Source organism: Taudactylus pleione, unplaced genomic scaffold (genome assembly GCF_031769625.1).
Source record: "Taudactylus pleione unplaced genomic scaffold, aTauple2 ptg000436l, whole genome shotgun sequence".
NCBI lineage: Eukaryota > Metazoa > Chordata > Amphibia > Anura > Myobatrachidae > Taudactylus > Taudactylus pleione.
Window position 1 is genome coordinate 7,624,760 of NW_028284838.1, and position 18,387 is coordinate 7,643,146.

Below are 18,387 nucleotides of genomic sequence, written 5' to 3' on the forward strand. Positions count from 1 at the left end.
AGAAATTGAGATGTTGCCCATAGCAACCAATCAGATTCTACTTAATATTTAACTAGCACCTTCTAGAACAGTGGTCTCCAACCTGTAGCTCGTGGTCTTAATTTTGGTAGCTCATCTAGCTGCAGTACTGCCGAGTCAACTAGGAGGAGGTGTGCTCCCCTGTCGCATCGATGCCATGGGTGGAGCCACAGGGAAGCACATTGTGATTGCCGCAACCTCTACAGCAATCACCTGACGTGCTTCCCTGCTTATATCTTTTGCTCCTCTACTGCACGTACCTCCATGGAGCTGGTAATTATCAGTGAAATGTGCCTGTGCTTAAGTTTTATTTACAAACTACGACAATATCACTGTAATAATTTAATGCATTTTTATTTTCTATAAAATCTAATTGGTTGCTATGGGCAACATCTCCACTTCTAAAAACACTCACTTTACTAAATGTACCCCTCTGAAATCAACCTATGAAGTGCTGCAATGTAGCAGCCACAAAATTCTTTAAAAACACAGCGCTATAGTGGTGAATCAAATACAATGATTTCTTTTTATTCAGCAATTTATTTGCACATTTCAAAATTATGTCCATTTAAAACAACCTTATGCATATATTACAAGTATAATTTAATATGTTTAAGTCACATTCCAACAATTATACTAATAATAAAAACTTTAATAGAAAGTTTCTTATTGTCCCATAGCAACGAATTATAGGTTTAAATGAGTCCTGTATTTCAAATCGTACATACCACAATTAATTATAGATCTGCAATGGTTGTTATATGATTGAATTTCAAACCTGAAATAAACTTTCCATTTCTCCCGGATTGCCCAGTTGTATTTATGTCGTCATTGGGGCTAAATATCCCCGTTTGTGTTATAGTCCGTTATGATATCACAGAATGTTTTTTTTCCTGATTTCAATGTAAATAGTATAGTTTGTGGACGACAGCGAAGTCGGCTTGTGATCGGCAAATATAAGCTCCGGTGGAATCACTCACCATAATTTCTAGACGACATCTCCATTCACGGATCGCAGGAAAAGTAGGCTCAAATGTAGATGCTTCCCACTGACCTCCAGACAATGTCCGCTGGTTATGGTGAATGGCAGAGCAGGCTTGCGACCTGCAAATATTGGCTCCGGTGAGATCGCTCACCGCTAACTTGTAGATGCCATCTCCCTCTCCAGGTTAGGTACTCTGTATCAGTGCCGGGAATTAAATAACAGGTTGTATCCAATCCTTGTTGCAGTATTGTAGCAATATATTGCCAAGGGCTTCCTCAGCAAAGATTATTCAGCCATTCAAAGTACAAACAACCAGTATAAAGCCTACAGTATAAAGCCTCCGAGGAGGCTTTAAACTGGTTGTTTGCACTTCGATATGCTGAGGGAGACGGTATCTACAAACTAGCGGTGAGCGGTCTCACCAGAGCCAATATTGGCAGGTCGCAAGCCGGCTCTGCCGTTCTCCGTAACCAACGGACATTGTCTGGAGGTCAGTGGGGAGCTTCTACATTTGACCCTACTTTTCCTGCGTGAATAGAGATGGCGTCTAGAAATAGCAGTAAGTGATTCCACCGGAGCTTATATTGGCAGATCACAAGCCGGCTCTGCTGTCGTCCACAAACTATACTATTTACAATAAAACCAGGAGAAAAAAAAACATTCTGCAATATCATAACAGGGACTCAAGGGCGCATTTATAATGGGTGCAGGGTGTGTGGGGCACCAGGCCCCAGGGTCCAAATTATACTTACCTTTCCGGAGTCCCACGTCGGGGCCTGCGCTGTAAAAAAAACGGCTGGAAAATGGCTGCTGTGGCCATTGACCCATCGTTTTGCATGCGCAGTACAGGTAAAATGGCTGCCATGGCCATTTTTCCGGTGGCATGCACTGTAGACTCGGAGTTTATAAGTGCAGCGCTGGTCACGCACCGCTCGATTCGCTGCCGCCGGACGGAGAGGAGGGCCCCCACCTCTCCAGAAATACCCCTGCAGGGACTATAACACAAACGGGGATATTTAGCCCCAATACAAATGGGCAATCCGTGAGAAATGGATAGTTTAGTTCAGGTTTGAAATCCAATCATGTAACTACTGCAGATCTATAATTAATTGTGGTATTGTGCGATTTGAAATACAGGACTCATTTAAACCTAGAATTCGTTGCTATGGGACAATAAAAAACTTTCTATTAAATTTTTTATTACAAGTATAATTTTTGGAGTGTGACAAATATATGAAATTATACTTGTAATATATGCATAAGGTTGTTTTAAATGGCCAATTTTGAAATGTATTAAAGATTTTTGTAATGTGCAAAGAAATTGCTATATAAAAGGAAATGATTGTACATGATTCACCACTATAGCGCTGTGTTTTTAAAGAATTTTGTTGTTGTTTTGTGCTGGCTACCCACACGCAGCTGCTCTTAGAGGTGGTTTGAAAACACCTCCCATCCAGCGCCTGGAATATATTGAACATGTAGAATGTAGCAGCCGCAGCTTTTTACCACACTAAAGATCCCCACACACAGAGGGATATAGCGGCCGATCCGATGGATTGGAACGATATCACCGCTATATATCGCTCCGTATGTGTGTATGATATTGGCCAGTGCACGCTCCCGTGGGGTCGTCCGTCGCTCCTCCAGATCGTTCTGCTTGTTTAATTGACCTGGGGGCTCAAAGAACGATCCCATGCAGCGCTATGCGGAGGGGGTCCGGCGTATCGGTCGGTCGGCCACCAGATCTCTTCGTTTGTGGGGACCGCCCGATAGGTCGGCCGCCGCTTTGCTAGCTGCATATCGCACAGTTGTTTTCTTTGGGTTAAGTTGGGAAACCCAACTAGTTCTCCTTAGGTCGCAGAGATTGGTAACCAGTTGTCACCGCCCCTACATTTATTTTTGCATACTGGTGCTCTTACTCTTGTGTAGCAGCTGCATTTGAGATTATTGCAATGAGGTAACAGAGTGTATAGGAAGCAGTGTTAAGGGCGTTGGTACTTGTGTACTTTCCGGACTCATTGCAGAGAGAACCCAATGAATGTTTTAAATGGTACTTGTGTACTTTACATACACAAGTACCGAAAGTTGTCCCCACCTAAAGAAAGTTGTCCGCTCGCCACGCTTCGGGCTCAGTGGCTTGCTACGCTAGCCACAAGGTTATATTCCCCCTCTATGCCCACTTGAATGGTAGGGAATGACACTGGACACTGGCTGATGACGTCAGGGTTCTCTCCGTGAAGGGGATTAATCCATTACCATGGTTGATAATGATAATAATAATGAGTGTAGGACACTTGGGTTCTCTCTGCAATTAATCCGTAAAGTGCACAAGTACCCGGAGTTTTATGCAGTGCTGAGGGGAAAAATGGCAGTTTCCTAAATGCCAATTAAACAGTGGTCTATACTGTAGTTACTTAAAAATAAATACAGGAGTCTCTGATTGGGTGTAAATGATACACCCTTTTTTAAAATGTTTTAAGACAATTATCCTTTAGCATAATAATCCTTCAAGTAAACTAAAGTGGTTTTCTTCATCTCTTGTAAACATGAATACTGAAATCTTAGATTATAGATATTAGAATTTACCTCTTACAGCTACTGAGTCACTCATTAAGTTAATTCACTAGATTTTTCTGGTCCTAATGAATAACATTATCTATGAGCAGATGTTATCGTCTATAACTGTGAGCTACTTACTAAGCAGGTACAATTAATTCTGTAGCTATATTATTAACATATAAAATATCCAAATTCTATAATAATAAAAAAGTATAGTTAAACCTTGATGTGAGTTACTCCTTGTTTAATGAGCTAAATTCTGTAATCCAGTATCTGCAACAGTTAAAATTCAAATGCAAAAGCGACATTTAAAGTTGAAACCAGATGGTGCGGCATTAGTTCTATTTTTGAAGCAGTTCAAATACAGCCTGAAAAAAAAAAAAAATCAGCAGATTAGCTATAGGACAATTCTGATAGACAAAGTCCTTTTTAAAGGTTGTCAAATATAGATAAAGATCTGTTAAAGTGGTCTAGCCTTTGTACAAGTCAGCATTTTAGCACCATGTTAATGGTGTATTAGCTTTACTTTGGACATTGCAAGTAATGTTTTTGGATTGTAAGGGCACAATGTATATATATGGGGCAATTTCAGCGCTATGAGTCCTAGTGATATTTACCTGGAAAAGTGCTAGTTATTCAGCGTGCCTGTGTTACACCACCCTTAACCATTGTGAAGCAGATGCAGACCTTATATTGCAAATATAGAGTTACAGCCAGATCACAAGACATTTTACACCTGAAAACTAATTTTTACCTATAATACTCCTTGCCCCAAACTGGTAGAACCATGGTGACGCCCCTACATTTTGAGAGAATTGAATCCTGCTCCTGACTAATGAAAACAGTTCATGAATGAAACATGCTTTTAGCATAGGTGCTGAAATAACAGTTTGAGGGTGATTGTTGCTATACAGCTTCCCCTTAGTTACAAACTGTCACTCTTTCTCCTATTTCTTGACCTAGGTATAAGATGTATAAATGTGAAAACAAACCCGGTTTCTTCTGAACTACAGGGGTCCCTTACGTAGTTGAGGGGTTGGAGTATAGAGTAAAAGCGGATTGTTTCTATAGATTGTAAGTTTACTAGTAGGGCCTTCCTACCTGTCTGTCTGTTATTACCTAGTTTTGCTCTATCAATGGGCCTGATTCAGAGCCGCTCGCTAGCGGCAGTACGCTCGTTCCGAGCGATGTTCGCACATCTGCGCATGCACACGGTTTTTAGTACACATGCGTGAACCAGTCAGTGCGGCCGAAAATCGTTTGTACGCTATATAGCGAATGCCTGCTATTTTGAGTGACAGAATGAGGCGTATGTGGGTGGTAACAGGGGAAGGTGCTTGAAAACCGGGGAGTGGAATTCGAACGCAGGCTTGCTTAAAGGTCAAAATGGGCGTTTTAAGGGAGTGCATAATTAATACAGCAGCGTCATTGACCACGTCACTTGGTTTTTTTTAACTCAGAACTGCTCGCAAAATAGCGGTTGAAAAAACCAACCACAAGAATAGCGAGCAGTTCATACGCTGTACGATGTACTCGATTAATCTAATAAATAGCGGACATGACGTATGGTGCGAGCGGCCAGGGGGCATTTTTAACAAATAAACGAGCGTATGTTTTGCGCGCTCGTTCAGACTTAGAGGTGGGAACAGACTGCAATTTGCGAAGGGATCATTTGAATAGCCACCCCTTGTTTTTGAACGAACGACCGCAAATAGCGAACGGCTCTGAATCAGGCCCAATGTTTCCAATTATGAAGTGCAAAGGAAGAAACTGTTAATAAGCAAATAAATTAGGTGGGGTTATTCTTTAAACACTTGAAGAGCATAGGCCGTTTACACCTCTATGGGGTAAAGTTACAAAGTGGTGACTTTTCTGTGTAACTAACCCCAAAACTCAAAACTGCAATGATATTAAAAGAAAACCACTTATTGCAAACAAATAAGTGGTGTTTTCGAGACATACTGTATTGTATAGGGATTTGTTTCTGTAGAGTATTAGAATAGCAATTTTTTGGCCATCAGTTAAGGAAGGAGAAACAAAGAAAGGCACCATCCCATGTAATCGGCCAGTGCTCAATGTGGGAGTGCCACGGGAGCATTAAAATCAGTGAAAAGGTGACATTAGCAAATGTATCAATCCTTGGAGAGAGGCAACATAGAGAAGTTACCCAAAGCAACCATGCAGCTTCTTTCATTATCTAGCCTTGTCTATGAAATGATAGTTGGAATCTGATTGGTTGTTATGGGCAACTTCTACACTTTATGATAATTTTTCCTGAAAATGTTTTTGCTATAGTATTTTTTCCTTTCACTTTGGGATTTAATGCTTAGGGGCCTATTCATCATTACATAATTATCACAGGTGACAATTATGTTTTAAAGTCGCTGCAAGTTTAAAAGAGGTTTTGGAGGTATTCATCATGCCTCCCTAACAAAAGTATCACTTCCGAAAAACTGCTCTTTTTGTGGAGTCAGTTTTTCTGTAAAGTGATACTTTGCCCCCTTACCACCGAGGTATACATAAGGATTGCCTCACTACCCGGACCCCCTTCCACCCCCCACAGCCGCTGGTGACCATCCCGAACCCCCCTCCTCCACCGCTGCTGCTTCTGCTGCTCTATGTGACCATGCTGCTGGTGACTGTCTTCACGGCCCTTCTTCCTTCCATCTGCGGCCACCGGATTCCATTCTGGCCCCCCTTACCTCCGCAGCCGCTGATGTTCATCCGTTGCCCGTTTTGTTCACCACCCCCCGCAGACCCGGGTCTTCATCACTCATTTTGTCCCAGCGGCTGCCGGTGTCTGGCCCTTCTTCCCTCCGCTGTTGCCGGTGTTCATCACCCCCTACGCATGGCACAGGTGTTAGTCCGTCTGTCCTCCCTGCATTGCACATTTCCTCCCAGCAGCTGATATCTGGAACCCTTCCTTTTGCGGCCACCAGTGTTCGTCCCCGTTGCCGCTTCCTCCAGCTCCCGGCAGCACAAGCTCCCCCCTGGCAGAAGAGCATAGGAGGGAGCGAATGACAGCCAGAGATGCCGGAGGTAAGTAAACACAGCAGGAGGGATCGGAATAGATCCTTTCTGCTGCACAAGCTGCTGTGTAAACGGCAGCTTGTGCATGTTATCGGATGCTATACGCCATCTCAGAGTGCATATAGTATCCCTGTCAAGTTTTCCAAAAAATGCTTTTTCGGAAATTGATGAATTACATAATTTCCACATCCCCATACTACAGTATGGAGACTGTGGAAATTATCAGGGCAGACATGTAACCAGGAGATATCAGTGATATCTCATGTGTTACATGCTTAATGACTAGCCCTGAGCCTTAATTTTTTACAAAAGTAGGGGAAAATTGTAATTTTAACAAAAGAGGGTGAAAATTAAGTGATGATGAATAGGCCCCATAATCCAGAAAAGTTATGCCATGTTTAATGTTACTAAAACATAAATAGACTAGACAAAGTATATAAAAAAAAAAAATTATCAGAAATATTAAAATCAAACTTTTTAGACAACTTATTTTGTTATTTCAGTTTAAGATTAGTGGTCAGGCTGGCATGTTTGCAATGATTTACAGTGTGCCTAGATTTAATTATAAATGAATTATATACATAGTCAACCAGCAATTGCATTCTTAGAGATATTAGGAATAAAGGACTGCAAACTTGTACACTCTGGTAACCCTCAATCACTGTGTTTGGTAGTGATCAGGCTCATGAAGTGGGGAGATATAGCGGCTCAGAAAAGGCTGCATCTCATTTCATAGGAGAGCAGGCATTACCATGCCCGCCCAACCTCTTGGCCCCATAGCGGCCACACCCGCTGTAGTTTACGAATGCAATCACTAGCGATGGAAGAAATGACTGGAGTAGGGATAATCCATGGTGTTCTGAACGCAAGATATGGAAAGGGACTGTTACTGAATACACAAGGGGTGTCAAGACTGTCACAAGCCCTCATCACATGTACTTTACCACACAGTGGGTAGTAAGTGGTTCTAGCAGCCCTGCTAGGTAAAGGAAATAAAGTGCTCTACTTAGGTATATTATTTAGCGTTCTTCTTCAAAGTTCTGCAAAGATAGGTCTCCACAATATGCCAACATTCTTACATGCAACGATGTGCACTGTACCAGAGTGTTTTTAGAAACCCAATAAGTCTGTCTGCTGTCAGCAAGACCTTTTATCGTACAGCCCAAAGGAGGCTGTAAGGTACAGGGTAACCTGGGACAGAAACACTGCAGCGTTATTACTTTTCAAGCATCCTAGGGCTCCGGCATCAGTGTTCTACAAGGTAAAAAACACCAGTTTTGGGACAAGGAACTGGATAAGGAGGAAAATGCCTTACAACAGAGAGTGGATGGATTACAGGGGAGAGGTGTGTTACTCGAGAAGTGAAGATATGCGTTACCGAGTAGGGACAGCAAAGAAATGTGTTATAGAGTATGTAGGTGTCCATTGTGTAGAGTGGAGGGGTCTGACAAGCCCCTTATGTGAAGTGATCATGCCCCAAGTGGAAGCACTGTGCAGGGACTTTTAAACAATGTAAATACCCAACACACAGTGCTATAAATTTATTTTACAATTTTCCCCCAAGTTGTTGATGACTACATATCTCTTAGAGTATAAAATCTGGTCTTTGGCAGCATAATTTGGATATACTGAGTCTGTGCCCTTGTTTGTAGTATAGGGTATTAGATAGCAAGGCATCTGTCAAACCGCTGTAGTACAGCACTACTTATAATAAGGGTATTCTCATTTACAACCACTACAAGTTAATTTTCATGACTCCACCTTTCACTGTTTTCCCTCATTACTAATCCTCACTCAAAAATGAAAGCTATCAATGGCTGTTTTAGATGGAGATGTGCAGTTCGGGTCTCCTGAAAACCGAACACACCTGGACTTTGGGATTCATATTCAAAATGAGAGCCGGATCACTTTTGGGGTTCCAAGTAGAACAGTTAGAATCATGGAATTTTTACAGTTCACATGCAATTCAAAAAAGATTCGTATTTTTGAGGCTGCACTATTCTCAAAAATGTAGTCAAACCTCCGAAGATACCGTTTTTGGAGGTTTGACCTCATTCTCCATATGCATCAATTTCCAGAAAGTGAAAATTTCCGGAGCTTGTTCCTCCATAGGCAACGTTGAATATATAGAGGGTGTTGCCTAAAAGAAGCCTATAGGTTCTTACCGTAGACTTTCCCCAGAGGGATCCAATAGGATTCCTCCCAGTGTCCCGTGGCTTGCGCATGCATGAGCCAACAGCCGTGCAGAAAGACTCCTGAGGCCTCACAACATAAAGGACATCTCTTATCGGAAGAGCTGTCCTTTGCAGTTCTAAGAGCAAATATTCATCCATACTGCACTAATAAACACAGCTATACATGTGATCAGTAGCGGGATACGTTACATTCAAAATGTGATGCATCCCGCCCCAATACTTTTTTCACCTCTATGAGGTAAAAGAGATAATTGACGATTTTGGTGGTAGCGAAGGACCATCAATCCGATGGCACTTCGCTGACATCTCTAGAAATTGAATACTACTGCCCCACCCACACACATCCAAAATAGTCAACATTTTTAATGATATCTACGTACATTTCAGAAACAATCCTCAAAGATTTTTAAATTATTTGCCAAGTTAAACATTTTTCTGTACGTCAGAAACAGAGATTTTAAAACTGGTGACCTTGGTTTGGAAGAACCAATAAGTGTGTGCAAATGCATTGAGCCATATAATGTCTTTGTTATTGTGACACCTTACATCACAGTATGGCGTATGAATACACAATTTAACATCTGAAAGCTATTAAGTGATGATTTTGCAGGGAAAATGAGAACATGTTCTAACACAGTGTTGAAAAAATTGGAAGGAATGACGGGTTTGCTGAAGAGAGCAGAAGCACATTTTTCAAATACTGTATTAAAAAAAAGAAAAACCCCCTCATGGCTGTCTGGATAGAATGAGAATGCTTATCACAGCATTCTATAAGACGGATTTGTTGGGTTTATTTAAAGGGAGGAATCAGCTGCATGGAACTTCATGGTTGGCTAAAATAATTGTTCTAAGAGAAGCAAATTGTGGAGTCAAACAAAAGACATAAACATGGAGTGTTTACCCAATTACAACTACTGCTCCCATCAGATGCTGTTTTAGTGATTGCCTCAGCACAGTTTTGAAAATTTATACTGGGTAAATTACAACTACTGCTCCCATCAGATGCTGTTTTAGTGATTGCCTCAGCACAGTTTTGAAAATTTATACTGGGTAAATTACAACTACTGCTATACTAAGAGCAATTTATCTAAAGGAAGTTAGGAATGTATTGTGAATCTGTGTTGGCCTCCCCCTTCTCACAAATTGTTTATCTTCGACTTTATTGCATCCCAATTTAGTGTGTGTTAGAGCTTTCGGGGTGGGGTCCCAATCAGTGAGCACAGAGACACATGTTTGTAACTTTAGATATTACTGCTCCCACAGGCTGCATAGCCGGTGGCTGCCATAGTCTGTGTTAAGATTCAAAGTGTTCTGATTATTAGTGTAAATACAATTTGATAACTAAGTCGGAGTTACGCTGGAGTTAAACTGGAGGAAAACTGAGGGAAAAGAAACTCAAAACCAGAACACTTTCTGAACAACAAGAAGCAACATACTTATGTGAATGAACAAAATCAACATCTTCTGCTGTATGCATATCCAGGCATCTACTTACTGCACTCACTGCTTGGACACTGCAAGTGCTCCCCTGTCTGGGTACTGCTCTTGTTGATTGATCTTTGTTGATCAGAACACTTTGGTATGGATCAGCTCGGGTACATTGTAATTTTGTCCTCATTCATTTTGTATTGCCTTTTCCAATTGTGTCACATCTATCCACTTTAATCATTTGTTTATAAACTAATTCCTGCACCCACTACTCACATACCTCTCCTTTATATATCACTTTTGGAGCTGCGCTCATACATTAGCAGCACTGTTCTTTACATGTATTTTTGAACATTTAACAACTTTAATCCACACTGACTCTATATCTCACAGCCTCCACTCCAGTTTACATCTCAATTATTACCTTGTCCACAGCATGAACACCCTTACTTCACACAACCCCCATATTCTATGTCCACATAATCCTCTACTTTATCCATCCCTCTCTTCCCCTCCTGTTTCCTCCACTTGCTGTTCTTCCTTTTTTTCTCTCATCAGTCTGCTTCCAACCCTCTGCTTCTTTCCCCCACCTCTCCTATACCTCCACTCTCAACCACCTCCCTCCATGGTCTTGTTACCCCACTACTAAGAACCATTCCCTCCTCGTTCTGTCTGTCACCTCCAGGGCTGCCAAGAGAAATTCTGGGCCCGGGTACTGCAACATCCTGTGGGACCACATCATGTATGGCTGCACCCATTTGTGAGTGGGTCTAGCATGTGAGATGCACCCACTCACAGGAGCATGGCATAGCACCCAGCAGCTGGAACTAAAGTAGTCACTACTGTATTAGGATGGCGGGACAGTCCCATAATAGCTGCATTTCTTGTCAGGCTGTATATAGATGCTAAAATGTAACACACAAATTAAAGTGCTTCTACTTTACTTTGTACATCTCTCATGTAAATAACACAAACAATCTATTTTCTATCATAGAGATAGATGTATGAAGGACTTAATTTTTACATAACATCAGGTCGTCTTATACACACACATTCCGCAGCACATATCCTAACCCACTGCTCCATGCTCCTTCTTCACTATCTACCCCTCTGTGTCGCCCCTGTCTGTCTGCCCTTCCCCTTTAGAATGTAAGCTCTCACGAGCAGGGCCCTCATCCTCACGTGCTTCTCCTCCCCCTACTTATAGTATAATTTACTCCTAACTCCCTACAATGGCACCTACCACCTGGTTGCTCATGTCCTGCTGCTTGTGTTTTGCAGCTGAGTTTATAACCTTGTCCTTGTCCTGCATTGTTTTGTATTACTATTAACTGTTTTTCTTGTGTGCTCATTTATGTACTGTGTAAGGCGCTGCGGAACCTTTGTGGCGCCATATAAATAAAGGATAATAATAATAATTTCTTCTTTCAGCAGGAGAAATGGGGGAAAATGCCCTGCAATTCCCCTGCTGCGCTGGGACTTAACTGTGGGATTTCACAATAGGCTCCTCTTGTTATTTTACCAACATTATTTCTCAATATTATACTTCTTAGAGATAAAAGAAACAGACAGTCTTTTAATATAACCCTCGGCTGAGCTGCAGGCTCAAGTATAAGCAAGTCTATTAGAGGCCAGCGATTTAAATATATTCACAAACCTTGGCTATCCTTAAATTGGTTGAAAGCGGTGTTTTATAATATAAAATACATTTTCAAAAATGTTGGAGAGGATGTTAAAAATAAGGAAGCAAGAAATTGAAAAATAATAAAACTATTAATAATAATAATAATAATAATAATAATAATACGGCCGTTTAATTAGATATCAAAGTGTATTCCTAAATAAATAGCATGGTGAAGATTGTCTAGTGAGGAATCTATTACTTAGTGGTTGGCAGTTTTCCCAACAGAAATACAGAAAACCCCCCACATAATAGAACATTAAAATGCCATTATAAATAACATACAAACAACAACATTGAAAGTAGCAGGAACCTAAGCCAAAAACTGGATTTAAAAGAACAATAATGTAAAATACTTCACTAAAATAATTCAGATTATACATCCATGTACAGAACTAAGAGGATTACAAAACCACAGATTTGAGTATGGATCTAAAAAGTTACTGTTAAAATTAAAGTTGGAGAAGGCCTACTTACGTATTCTCTTTAGACTGAATATAGGATGTACTCTAAAGATAATGGAATAAATGATATCTCAAAACATAGTTTGAATAGAAGGTATAAAAGTGATAAAAGATAGGGCTTCATACTGCATACAATTGGTACTGGAAGTCCCTCTGCTGGCTACAAAGATAGCTGGCAAACAAGAGTTTCAGATGCGTAGCTCTATCCAGCTAGTTGTGGGATGTTTATGACTCATTTTAAGTCTTGAAGTGAAGAGACATTTAAAGTTGAGCTTGTTTGTTTGAAATTAATTGAGACGGTAACATGTGTTTTCTTTAGAGTCCTGTGGGGTCTTTATAGATGTATACAAACTAATTGTAGCATGATAAAAATAGTCACCACCTGGAGAATAATTATACAGACAGTCATGCTGCCATATGCTCATATGCAAAGATGTAATTGTATATATTAAAACAGAGTTATTGAACCAGTTGACTTACAAAGTCTAACAAATCACTAAGCTCAGCATAAAACACGAAAACTAGCAGAGATGGTCATCCAGTATGTGCTTAACCTTCTGCTGAACTACATTTCCCATAATGCTTAGTTGCCACTGAAGATGAAGAGAAGACTCTCATGCAGCTAGCTCCAGTGATATTTAATTCAGGACAATCTATTTCGATATGCACACACAACATCACTATGCATGATACCCCTTGTCCAAGGAAGCTACATTATAGACTATTTTACAAAATACACAATGAAATATTCAAATGCACTGTTAAATTATTATAAAAAGATTACAAGATGCCTGATACTTCGATGGTGTTGAAAATATAATAATATACTGCAAACAAGGGTTATAGTGAAATCTATGTATCAAATGGATATTAACATTGCAAACTGAAAATGTTACTGTTTTGCAAATGACAACGAATGTTGGTGTGATGGCGTCTTAAAGCGAGAAACACTGGTTCACTATACAACTAAACCAGTCCTGTTTTATGTTAAAATAATGAGCTGTGATGCAAGATGCATTGCCCATCAATCATCGTACATTGTAACATGCAGGCTTACCCCAATGCTAGTGTATAGGTTACTTATTTAAATGAACACTCTACATTGTCATGCTTATTAGCATTCAATCAAAATAAAGCACACTTGTTTATGCTCTGTTTGGAAAACACATTAATGTAGGTTAGAGGGTTATCATGCTATAACATCACAGAACTGATGGAGAGAAATTTGCATAGTACCTTGTCTTGAAGACCTATATCAAAAGCAGGTACTGTAATCAAGGGTAATGAGTGGAACCTTTCTTCTTCCATACACAGTGTACATACTGAAAAAGCAACAGCATAGCCATTAAAGCTGCATTAACATAGGGTTCTGATTCCCGAAGTGAAATGAGAAATTAATTAAGTTTGCCCCTCCTGTCATGCATAGTTATGCACTTTACACAGATAGAAAATGAACAATGACTATGTGTCCTTTCACTAAGAAGTGTGATGCTGTGAAGCAAGCCTAACAGTTGGCCTATCAATAGCATAAAAAGATATGAACTACATATCAAAAAGGATCTGCAAATATAGTCAAGTGATTGGACAGGTTTTTCTTAATAAGCTCACCAAATTGACTTTGCATATGCTAAAAGCATCAGTGATTGCTATTACTGTTTCGTAGTTAATAATATGAAAACAGCAGAAAATATTTAAGAGTTTTATTAGGTCTCTGAGTTTGTAATGGCCAAGTACAATACCAGACACACTGGGGGTCAAAGTTCCTGCTTCTATGTTGATGTTTCGTAGCTATCATCTACTCACATGCTGTACACATATACTGCATGCAAACATCACAGCTTCTCAGACAAATTAATACCCTTTTATTGTGAAAGTTAAACACATTTAGTAGTTATTCTACAAAACCTGAGAGAGGCTTAAAATGTCAAGTAACACTGTCTCCATAGGCGAATCAATTAAATGGCACTGTTAATCACAGATAAAACAGATTTACTGAACTATATTAAATTACAGAAAATAGTACAAAAATAAAACATTTTTCACGTTAGCATTAAACAGATACTATACTCCAAACATACACAGTACGTTTAACATATAAATCACATTTATCCCTTCATATAATCTTTGACATGATATACAGCTACATCATGCCACAATTCAAGAAAATTATTGTAATGTTACTGAGCAGTAAATAAAAAGTCTTGATGTCTAGTTTTGAGAAATGTTCATATACGTACATATATAATGTTTCTCAGTAGTAAGTGGTACAAGGGCAAGATCTGTAGGTCAAAGGGACATAAAGACTTCATCCTTCTAGCATACATCCTTCACCATAACAGCCATAAACTGAAATCACTTACTCTCCACTAGCGTATCATATATTCACAGTCTTCCGACATACACCTTACAGATATTTTATAATAAATAGTGCCTAGATAGGTAGCATTGACCCTTTCACAGAAAGCCCTTGTACATTATATTCAAAATGACTAAAAATTACTTTACTTGTGCCTCTTTCTTCTAATTGCATTATTCATTTTGAAATGTGTTTTTTTTTTGTACAATAAAATTATCATGGACTATTAACACTCTTCTAAAGAGTAATTGTCTAGTATTATGTACTCAAGGGCTTCATATATACCTAGTACCGATATAGGCATGGAAATTTCGTTCACACTAGAGATCATCAGTAAAAACATGTTATAACAACATTCCTCCAGTTTGATATATTTAGATTTGGCTACCATAGTATCACCACATTTTGTCTATGTAATTTTTTCATGTTTTTTTTTTTTAAACCAAAAACACAGCTAAATGACAATGACAGCAATATTGAGTGGCTATGTCCAGCCCAGCTCTCTCTAATTGAGATGGCTTTCACGAAATAAGTACAGCTGTATATTGCAAGAATACTCTTTAAAAATCAAAACGTCTCTCCAGTAAAATAATTTATAAAGTCTGTTGCTTTAGAAAACAAAATGGGTTCACAAAAAAAAAAAAAAAAATCAAAACCATCTAATTTAGTAATACTCTTTAAAAAATATCAGTACATAACTTTTTGAAATACATTCCTTCACCATGTTAGCAGTAGTTAAAACTTATTCACAGTTAAACTCTGGAATAGTTAGAAGAAAAAAAAATGGTAGATTTAGATCATTGCTTAGCTTGTGGAGATAAGATGATCCTACAGGGAGAAAAAAAAAACACCCCCTTTTTTTGTTCCTCAGACTTTGGTGGGAATGCAAATGTCTGTCACAATTGCCTTAGAACTTTCCGCTTCCTCAAGGATAAATCATTCTAGCCTGTCTCTGTATGTCAGTTGACTTTTAGCCATAAAATCATTACATGAAAGAGACAGCCACAAATGAATGCATCCCATAGTGCTAACAGTTGGGTGTCTTGAGCAATCCAATTCTTTGTCTTCACAAGCTTGTGTCTCCATTCTGCTTGTACTCCGATAAGATGTTGAGAGTCATCTCTTCACTCTTTGATTGCACATTCGCTTCACTTCTTCTAGATGCTTTTCTAGTTGCCCTTGATAACTTCCGCCTAAAGGTGTCTCCTGCCAAGAAATAGAGGATGGGATCCACACAGCTATTGAGGCTAGCAAGACCCCTAGTCACTTGGTAAGTGGCATACACCCTATCATTAAAGAAGCACATTTCAGGAGCCTGAAAATCAAGCCTGGCTCTTAAATTCAGATTCTTCATCACATGGAAAGGAAGGTATGAAACCGCAAATACAGTCAACACAATAATAACCAGATAAATAGATTTTTTTCTCAGGGGAGCATTGTTCATATCTTTGTAGATCAAAGCTCTAACGATTAATCCATAACATCCCAGAATTAGTATAAAAGGGATGCAGAAGCCAAAGACAGTTGTGCACATGCTGTAAATGAAGTAGCTTCTTAAGTAATCATCAGAAGATGTGTCAAAGCATGTAATGGTTTTATTTTTCCTGGTGGCTGTACCAGAGAAAAATAGGATGGGAGAGATACCAGCAATAACAATGAACCAGACCAGAGCACTGATGTAGATGGAATTTTTCTTCTTCAGCCTCCCAAGTGATTTGAGTGGATGCACTACCCCTGTGTATCTGTGCACGCTGATACAGGTCAGGAACAGAATGCTTCCATACAGGTTCACATGGAATATAAACCTCTGCAATTTGCACATGACATCCCCGAAAATCCAGTCCGTCTTATTAAAATAGTAAAAAATCAGTGCTGGGAGGGAAAGGACATATAAAAAATCTGCAAGTGCTAAATTGAACATGTAGACGGAGATACTGCTCCATGGTTTCATGTGGAAAATGAACATCCATATTGCCACACTATTACCAATAAATCCTGTGATACAAACCAGTATATACACAGCAGGGAGGTAATAGAACTGAAAGCCTGTCTTTGTCAGAGAGCATTTTGTGACATTCCCAGCAGATGAGCCACTTGCCAGCAAAGTGCTTTGAGTAACATTCAAAAGAGCTGATAGAAAGACTTCTGTCATGGTCTTTTCAAGTCAAAACAGGCAGGGAGTGGAAAACAGCGAGGTTGGTGGCTGCAATCATCTAAATGGAGAAAGGTAAGGAGGCATCAGTTATAATTACTATACATTAGTAGTCAGGTAAAGGGTAGTGTATGGTAAGACTAACACTGGACTCTATTTGAACTGATGTATAAAATAAAAATACAGCTATACAATATGCCAACTTCCCATGTCTGTTACATGTACAATGTTAGAAGTGTGCAGACTTCAGGACAGAGCAGCAATACAAATTCCATTGCACTAGAGCAAGCAGAGAGATAGAAGCAATGTAGCATGAATTGGTTTCCCTGCAGCAGTAAGTGAGGTCGGGTCATCTCATTAATAAGGAAGGAAGTGCAAAGGGAACAATCACGCATAACGTCCACCCACTATGAATTGCACGGGTGTGTAAAACTGGTTTCCTTTTATATACAGTAAGCCAAGCCTACCTCACAACGTTGTCCCTCTGATCTTTGCAATCACACACCACTACTCCAGTAGTCATCTCAGGAAGCAGTTAGCCATGGGACACAGTGTGGGGAAAGTTGCATTGCTTCTGCTGCACAGTGTAAGATCCTGGCGTGCCACATTGATTCCTGCACCCAGAGAAAGTCTACGGCAGGACTTCTCCGGAGAATGAGAGAGACAGTGAGAGAGGGGTGGGAGGGAGAGATGGTGGTGGGAGGCTGGGAGCAGGGTTCAGCCTCCTTGCTAAGTTGTCACAGGCAGCAGCAGCAGCAGGCGTGGTGGTGTTACAGCTCATCCCTCTAAAACAACATGCCTTCTGATAAGGAGATTTCCCACAGGCTTGCATTATTCGCAGCTTGCCTTTTCCTATGATCCTTTTTGACAACAGTAGTGAAGGAGAGAGTGGTTTCTTGCCAGCAGGGAACGGGGGAGCCTTGCTTGTATTTGGGTTTTGATCAGCTGTATGCAGATCAGAGGAGTGTAGTGTAAGTGCAGTATGTGTGGGGATGGCAGCAAGTTACTCAGTATTAGAGACGTGTGACATTAGGCAGCAGACATGCTCAATTCTAACAGATATATACACAGCCACAACTGTGCACAAACAAGAACTGTATTACACACACAATGCTAGTGAGACAAGCCCCCTCTGCTACGTACTTCTAGCCCACGGCGCTGCCCAGCCTCTGAAAGTATCTACCCTTCCCGGAATGTTGCTGCAGGAATGTAGATGGCAGAGACCTATGGTCATGTTTCATGTCACACATCTGTACGCACTTCTCATTTGCTGATTCATTTGCTGTCCTTGTAGTGTAGCAGATCACATCTGACACACAACAAGCGCGAGGTGCCATTTGGGGTTATGCGCAAAAACAGTAAATTGCAGTTATTATTATTAATCTATTATTATTATTATTGTATGGTTATTATATTTTTTTCCCTAATCATTTATAGGGGTCAATCCAATTATACGCGATGCACTCGCGGGTCCGAGTCATCGCGAGAACAGCCGCACTTGGCGGCAGCCTGAATTCGT

General features: G+C 40.1%; 1 protein-coding gene across 1 annotated transcript; it reads right to left on the reverse strand.

Annotated features, from left to right (window-relative positions):
• Positions 1–14,046: 14,046 nt before the first annotated feature.
• On the reverse strand, positions 14,047–17,601 carry P2RY1 (purinergic receptor P2Y1). The gene is made up of 2 exons (XM_088447652.1): positions 17,336–17,601; positions 14,047–16,929 (listed from the first exon to the last, which is right to left on the reverse strand). The coding sequence occupies exon 2, from the start codon at positions 16,866–16,868 to the stop codon at positions 15,783–15,785; it is 1,086 nt and encodes a 361-aa protein (XP_088303778.1). The 5' UTR covers positions 16,869–16,929; positions 17,336–17,601; the 3' UTR covers positions 14,047–15,782.
• Positions 17,602–18,387: the final 786 nt, after the last annotated feature.